The sequence below is a fragment of the Fulmarus glacialis genome, unplaced genomic scaffold (genome assembly GCF_000690835.1).
Source record: "Fulmarus glacialis isolate BGI_N327 unplaced genomic scaffold, ASM69083v1 scaffold1203, whole genome shotgun sequence".
NCBI classification, from domain to species: Eukaryota; Metazoa; Chordata; class Aves; order Procellariiformes; family Procellariidae; genus Fulmarus; species Fulmarus glacialis.
The window spans coordinates 44,566-52,765 of NW_009200795.1; the positions used below are offsets into that span (position 1 = coordinate 44,566).

The following is an 8,200-nucleotide window of genomic DNA, read 5'->3' on the forward strand; positions in this document are numbered from 1 at the left end:
GTCTCAGCCCCCTCCCACAATGTTATTTGAAGTCAACATTTAGAGTGCCCGTATTTCCAGACTCTGACTGTGGGTCATTGCCTTTGATACTTATTTTAAGCATGAAAACAGCAATAACATTTACTTCGATTTCAGAGAAAAAGTTACTACTTAGATTTTTTTTTTTTTTTTTTTTCCTTCTGTGCCTGCTTTGTTTTATAACTAACTATTTGCACCCGAATAGAACGCTACAAAGCTGTAAGGGCCTCGGGGTAAGTGAAGTGAGAAGTTTAGATGAAGCTGTATCTGTCACTATTACGGCAGTTTGGGAGAGGGGGAAGATGAAAAATAGAAGGGCAAGAAAGCTTAATTTCTCTAGTAAGAATGGAGACTTGGATTCTGAAAACATTTAGTAATCTGTTATTTTGTAATAGACTGGGTGGGGTCTGGCATCTATGCAAGATGCTACACAATCTTAGAGTTGTGCTTAAGGAGCTAATAGGAGAGTTGTATTTGGCTGGTGTTCCTTTTTGCCTCAGTTTCCTGGTCTGTGACATAAAGGTATGTTCTCTGTGTTACGCAGGAAATCAGTATCTGGGCCCAGATCAGAATTCGAGGCTTCTGGCTTCCAGTTCTCCATTCAGACCACACCTTTCTTTTTATAGCTATGGGAAAAAAGTGTGCTCCAGCATGTCATTTAGTAAAATACCATATAGGAAAAGCAGAACTAAGCCCCAAAGAGCTAAAACTAGCTCGTTTTAAATTAGGAGACAGAAAAAATTCTGCAGATTCTTCCTGGCAGATGGAAACTTACAGTTCCACACCAGATGTGCTCATCTCTGGGGTCATTTCTGGCAAACTGAAGTGCCTGCAAAGGTGTGTGCTGAGTGGTGTCCAAAAGACTGTGATACAGGACTGGCCACTGAAGCTGGGGAAATCCTTTCTTAGGATAAGCTCTGCTGGGATGTGCTTGTGAGGACAGATTGGGACACTGTGACTTGATGTTTCGTCCATACAGTGAAGGTATATTCCTGTGTTCAGATGTACCCTGAAAGCTGCAAGCTTCTTCAAAGCTTCTCCCTTTCTAAGTGAAGTCTTAAATCATTAAAGCTGAGAGCTGAAACTCTTTCCTACTATATATGGCATTTGTGCAAGTGGTGGAAACCGGAGTGTATTTATAACGCTAGTTTGCTGCAGGAATACGGATTGGGAACAAATGTTTGTTTGGATAAAATCCAACTCCAGGGATTGGTTTTACTGCTGCGTGTAAAATCTGTAGCAAGCTTGTAAAAGCAGCAGTTGAAAAATCTAATGGGACCTTCCCCATGGAAAAAACATGAATTTGGTGTAACATTATATAGCCAGAGAGTTACTTGTGATGGTTCACATAGTAGTCAGTGACCCTGCACGTAACATGCTGTCTGTCACGTTGGAATGCAGGGATGCTCTTATGTTGCTGACACACGCGGGGATTGTTGGTGTTACTTGTTAATATGCGCTGCTATTTTCATATATATTCTTCACTTGTTTAGAAATACCCATTTGTGCCCTAAGTAATGTTTCATGAAAATTGCAACTATATTCTTAACAATATTGCATAGCATTGACATGAGCAAATCAAGCCATAAAATGAGCTGAGCTGTTTTACATACTGCTGATAAATATTTGAATGAAAACAGTTGGCAAAAAAAGGACACAAGTGTCTTTGGGTGTGTTGATTTAACCATCTCCATTCGGTCCAAGTGTTCTGTTTGATCTGCCTAATGTGTTAGTCCTTTCTATTGCTGTACAGCAAATTGCTGTGTGTTGAGCCTCTGTGGAATAATTACCATTTGGACTAAGAATGCTCATATCCAAAGCAATAAAGGTATTGTCTTTTTATTTTGTTTTCTAAAACTGCTGTCTCTGTTGTTGAAGGATGTTCAGAAGGAGAGAGAACCTCATGTTTATCTCAGTAAAGAAGAAGTTAAAGAGAAGATACAAAGCTATAATTCATCTGTCACTGATAAATTAAAGATGACCTTGGTAAGTTTTGCATAGGATTCCTGTAATTTTTAACAGGAGCAATTGAACGGTAACTTTGTAGTGCATTGTGAATCATTCAGTCTCAGCATCTTACATATGAAACTATCTCTGTTTTAATGACTTTGTAAAAGGCTCTTTCTTAGATCTGGAAATTAAATCTAACATCTGAAATGTTTTTATCCACATAGCTCTCTTTATGTGGATTGAAACAAACTGTAGTACAAAAAAACATGTAGTTTGAAATGCGTTTAAGATAAACTCTCAGTTGACATTAAGATGTACATTTGTCAGATGAAAACCATCAGCCAGCAAACATGAAGATATATTTATCCCGTTTGTGTAGATAAATTTTGCCCGGTATCTCTCTGATAAAGATGCTCAACCAATGAGAAAAGTTAATACATGCAAAATTTATTATGGGAGACTTAATTTGTAGTCCTCAGGCTTTCAGTATGAGGACACTTCCTTCCTCCCACCCCCATAAGACAGACAATACAGCCAATGGAATGCATATAGATTTTTCATTTCCAAGGATTGTGGACCAGGTCTAAGACTCAGTTTAGCCTACTGCAGACCATACTAATAAAATTCGCATCCATCTACCTAGCAAGCTGTTACTCAGTTGTTGTATTGTCCACAATTTTCTGATACATTATGTATTCCTGTGGGTGTACAGTGTATGAAAACTTTGAAATTCCATTATATCCTAAGTACGTATAAGTATGACTATGTACTAAAAAGATTTTTGTTACGTGTTTGCATGCGGGTCGGGACTTACTATGCCTAAAACCAGATTGCCTAAAGTTTTCTAGCTCAGTAAGGTTTGATCAGTTTTACTATTTTGTCTTTCAGAAGCAACTGGAGTAAATAATTTGAAACGTTGATAAGATTGGCATTTATTCTGGTTCTTTTTGAATTGCAGCAGGATTTGAGCATCTAAATGCCGTAGGCTAATTTGACAAGCACAGCTAATATGTGGGAGATAATTTCTGTATTTGTGCCTAAAATCTGTTGTTAAAGATGCGTGTTAGTGGTCTGTTTCACTTCATAGTTCTTTCTTAATGTGAAAACATATCACTAGTTTGTAGTATCTTTTGCTTGATGAGATCCTAATACTCTCAGAATTCAGTAGTTATAATTAAGGAAAAACTAATATTCAGCAGAAATACCAGAAAGAATAAATGTCTGAATTATTGAAACAATATCCTTCCTATGAGATGTCACGTGTTACAGTGGCACTTAAATTGTGTTCTGCCTAATCCACTAATATGTCACAACTGGTTGTTACTAATTTTAACAGTTCGATACTTTCCTCCTGATGCAGAATGCGAATGGGATTTACACTGGCTTCATCAAAGTTCAGATGGAACTATGCAGACCGATCACTGTGCAGTCTTCCCAGAGCCAGGGGAGGTGTGCTCACAGCAATAATGAAACTGCTTTTTACTTGCCGGATGGCTGTGTGAATACCCTTCACATCAGCAGCACCAACACTGTTCGTGAAGTTATTGAGGCCTTGCTCAAAAAGTTTTTTGTGGCTGACAATCCTGCGAAGTTTGCACTTTATAAACGCTGTCACAAAGAAGACCAAGGTATAAGTTAGGCTTGTGGCATTTTGGTAGTTACGGGGGTTTGGGGAGGGAGTTGTGCTATAGGAATACTTGAAATAAGCAGGGTGGAAGATAAATGGAGGTGACAATCTTGCTCTCTCTCGTCTTTTTTTTCTTTGTGAAAAGTAGCATGTGTAAGAGAGTAAATGATTTGGGGATATTTCAGGGTAATTCACAAAAGACACGAGAACCCACTAAACCGTCTACACATATCTCCTGTGCCTTGCAGTCCATTATGTTTTATTTAAGATGACCCTTATCAGGCTCTAAATTTCAGATAGCCTGATATACTGCAGATTTGTCAGATTAAATTACAGGACAGACTTTTAAAAAGAGAAACCATGGTGTCTATGATACCTGAAGTCCTTGCATTGGCAGAGAGTGTTGAGATGACGAGCATCATGGGTGCATGCACTGTGTTCATGTGTGTTAGTGCATACAGCTCTCCCAGGGCACTGACTGCTGTTAGAAGTATATTGTGTTTGGAAGTATCAGAAGAGGCAGAAGGTATTTTTGGTGAAAAGTGCGTTTTGCCAACATTGTGTTCTTGCACTTAGAATCTGCCTTCTTCCATGGACATTGAGAGCTGTTTCAGGAGCTCAGATGTTTCTGGCTGTCAGTCACACCAACCGTGTCAGGCAGGCAGATTTGTCTCTTAGACTTTGTGTATGAGATTTTATGTGGAAAAGGTATCAGAATGGTGATACCACAGCTCTGATGTCTTAAATGCTTAGTTATAGCAGCAGACCTGTGTTGTATTTTTTTTTCTTGTGTTTTTTTCCCCTGCATGTATTCAGATGGTGTACTGTGGTGACTACAGGCTATTTCATTCCTATGTGAATGTAGTGTTGCACTGTTACCATCAGTCCTCTGCTCAGCTTCTCCCCAAAACTCATTTGCTCAAAACCAGTATGTAGACTAATATGTAGACAATATGTAGAATGTGTAAATTTTGTGGCCACACATGTATATCCCTGAAATTTGCTAACATTAGCTAGCATTAATCATTCAAAGCACTTGAAACATCATTAGTAAAGATGATAATTACTGTGATTTCTTCTCCTGCAGTTTATACATGCAAGCTGTCAGACCGAGAACATCCCCTCTACCTGCGTTTGGTGGCAGGCCCCAGAACAGAAATGCTCAGTTTTGTTCTACGTGAACATGAAACTGGAGAAGTTATGGTATGTTACACTCATGCTGGTTTTGTGTGTTTGTTTAACTTCATGGATGAGTAGCCTTCTGTTTGATCTGTGCTGACAAGACGATCCATTTTTTGGAAGAAGTTTTTTTTTTTTTTTTTTTCCTTGTTGTGCTTACTTTGTGCCTTTTGTAAACATTTCATTTGTGGTTAGACTGACCCGTTGTTACTTGCAGAACAAAAAAAGAGTAAAATGTTTTCAGATCCCTAAGATTTGCAGGAAGGGTGCCTGGTACTGTTTCAGTTTGAAATTGTTTTGAGTGTCTGAGGTTTTGTTTAAAAATACTGTATATATAAGTTATTGTCTATTTCCTGTTCATCTGATCCATCCTTTTCTCTTTTTCTCTTTCCAGTGGGAAGCTTTTAGTATTCCTGAACTGCAAAACTTCTTGCGTATACTGGACAAAGAAGAAAATGAGCAACTGCAAATCTTAAAGAAGCGTTACGCAGCTTACAGAGACAAACTTGAAGAAGCCCTTGGTGGGGTGTGGAAACCTGGTTAAAAGGGGGCCAAAGGACACTCAGGAAAAATGCACGCTACCAAATGTCAGTATAGCATGCCAAACCCAACGTACAAAGAGCAGCAGAGAGTAGCTTTCTTTATTCAGAAGACTGTTTTGTGATGCCAGGGTACCTGAATTTTGCTATAGACTTAGTTCCATAAGCCAGGTCACTTAGCATCTTGCACCCACAAGTAAGGGATTCTGCATGTTTGTACATCAGTTTGCAACCCTCTGTGTGCCTAGAGAGTTTTCCAAGTTATCTTGGTGCAAGACCCTCTGTGAGAGAGTTTTCCAAGTTATCTTGGTGCAAGCTGTGAAACTGTAATCAATTTTCTAGGATGCTATGAAATAAAGATTTTATTTTTTTTCTTCTTTGCTTTAATGGTAGCTTTACAAGTAAGGATGTGCAAATTGATGGGTTAAAAAATGAATAAAACCGTCTGGATAAGAATTAGTTGGAGCACTATCTTTGAGATGAAATTGATTTGCACTACCTTTCTGTTCAAATAGTTACTGTATAATTTGTGAGAGAACTGTTATAGATGGAAAGCATATGAGATCTTGTGGTTTGTTCTGTGAAATTTGTGGAAGGCTTTATAGTGGTCTTTCTGGAGAAGGTAAAGAGAAAGTTGAAAAGAAGGTGAGAGTTGAGGGAGGAGAACTCTTAACAGCTGACAGAGGAGGACTGGTTTCGAATGGAAATAGTATTTATACAGAGGAAAGTTAAAATACTAATTCTACAAGATTAAAGTTTTAGGACGTTGTTATATTGTGAATAAGTTTTAATGTTTTTTTAACTGCATAAATCCACACTGGAAGAGAAATAAAGATAATAGAAATAATGGGAAGGAATGGGAGGCAAAAGCTAAACAAGAATGGAAATGGAGCTGCACATACAAGTCATTATTGGAGAAGCTTGTTCCATAAATGTGTAATGGGCGTTTGAAAAGTGCAGCAAAGCTAAAAGGTGGCTGCTTACTTGAATTCTGGAAGTGGACAATGTCTCAGATAACTCTGTGAGAAATACCCATCTAGCGAGTGTTTAGACATAAGCTATAACTACAGATGCATTTGGTCTTTATTGTAAGTCAGATCTTTCCTCTGGCTCAGCGATCCATTTTTAGGCTGGATAATTTTGAATTATCATATCTGAAAGACAAAAATAGCTTCGTCTGCTTCTTTGTTTGTTAAAGGCTCAGTCAGGCAAAGAAAGTAGAATTTCTTATTCATGTTTCCAGCTTAGTAGAAAATTAACATTTATTGGCTGTGTTGGTGACTGAGCTTAGTAACTCTTGCTTTTAGTAATTCAGAAGTTTTTTTCCTTATGGTTTTTAAATTCTTAATTGAAAAACTGATTACCAAATTCTGTGGACTGCTGATTTACTTGATTTAAAAGTAGGAAAAATGTAGCAAGAGAACTTTTTACTTTACTGTAAATATAATTGTTGTTCTTTCAGAGTTATTTATCTAAAAAAGCACGTTCAAAAGAAACCAAAGAAGTGGGTGTGCAATAGAAGCATGAGGCAGATTTGAGTAACTGATACTTCAGTCATTATCATGCCAGAGAGGAAGTGAGTTATATATTGGGGGCGGGGGAGGGGGGCGGGCTGTGAGGGGAGGGTGGAGGAGTGCTAACGATTTAAGAGCAGCAGAAGTTGGTGGGGTTTTTTCCCCTCCACTCTTAGGGTGTTCGTTTTAAATTCCCAAGGAATTGTTAAAACTTTGGTGACATCTAATGGATACTGTGTGAAACTCCAAGATGCTTCTGTTCTTCCGCTTAATTTGATGTAATTGTGCCTTTGTTTCCTTTCCTTAGTAGGACTTTTTTTTTTTTAAACTCTTCACAGGTTTTTTTTTTGTAAAAAAAAAAAAAAAAATTTGCAGACTTAATGAGACAATCGTAATGTTTTAAAGTGTTAAGAGAAATTAAGAGTAGGACTAACTATAAAGTATATATAAGGCATATCTTGTTTGTTTTTTAATTTCACATGTAACATTGTAGTGCATGTGTGAGTTAGTAACATTATCCTCAAGTGAGACACTTTATAATGGTTCAGGGAATGCTTTTATGTTTTGTTACAATTTGTTTTTCTATGAATGCAGCAGCATGTCGGTGGGTATTCTGTTAACATCTACTTTATTTATGTATCTGCCCATAACTATGTAACCATTACATAATCGCTGTCAACATTGAACCATTTGTTGCTCAGATTTAAACACTGTTTGAGTGTAAAAGTGGAGTATAAAAATATGTGAATTTTGCTTTTACTTGAACGAAACTACCAGTCTTTTAAGTGGGCTCATCTGCATTTACTTTAGCCAAAAACCTCAATCAGTGTTGTATGCACTATGAGTCTTGATTTGGGGTGAAGGGGGTGGGGGTGGGGGACCAAAATAAACTTATATTTTAATTTTGTCTTAGTCCACCGTTAATTATTGTAAGATGTCATGTGTGGGGTTAACTTCTTTCTTCTTTTTTTTACACACTGGCAATTACAAGAGCTTTAATTTAAAAGAAATAGTCATGCCTAGTCAGTTTTTCTCTTTTTTAATTTTAGCATCAAATTGAACTGTCAAAGCTTTTGTTGTAAAACTGTTTTAATTTCATTATATGATGGTACCAGAAAGATTAAATGATATGGGCTGGGGGGGAGGGGGAATGCAGGGAAACATGAAAATGTATGTCTTTAAAAACAAACATTTAAACTATTTATAATTTTGACAAGCTTATTTTTATTTTTGTAGGGAAGTTTTTATTCCCCTTAAAGTTATTACTGAAATAGCAAAAAAGTGATGGTTCCATTATTAAAGTTGAAGTTGGCAATACTTAGTTATGTGATGTGTGGTTTGTTGTGGGGTATTTTTTTTTGTTACCTGAAGCT

At 37.3% G+C, this 8,200-nt stretch overlaps 1 protein-coding gene across 1 annotated transcript; it reads left to right on the plus strand.

Annotated features, from left to right (window-relative positions):
- Positions 1-1,896: 1,896 nt before the first annotated feature.
- Positions 1,897-5,636, plus strand: RASSF3 (Ras association (RalGDS/AF-6) domain family member 3; the record flags this gene model as incomplete). The annotated part of the gene is made up of 5 exons (XM_009573709.1): positions 1,897-2,004; positions 3,329-3,596; positions 4,683-4,798; positions 5,169-5,564; positions 5,606-5,636. Coding segments are annotated over 4 exons (642 nt in total), but the record flags the coding sequence as incomplete, so codon positions are not given.
- Between the last annotated feature and the right edge of the window lie 2,564 nt (positions 5,637-8,200).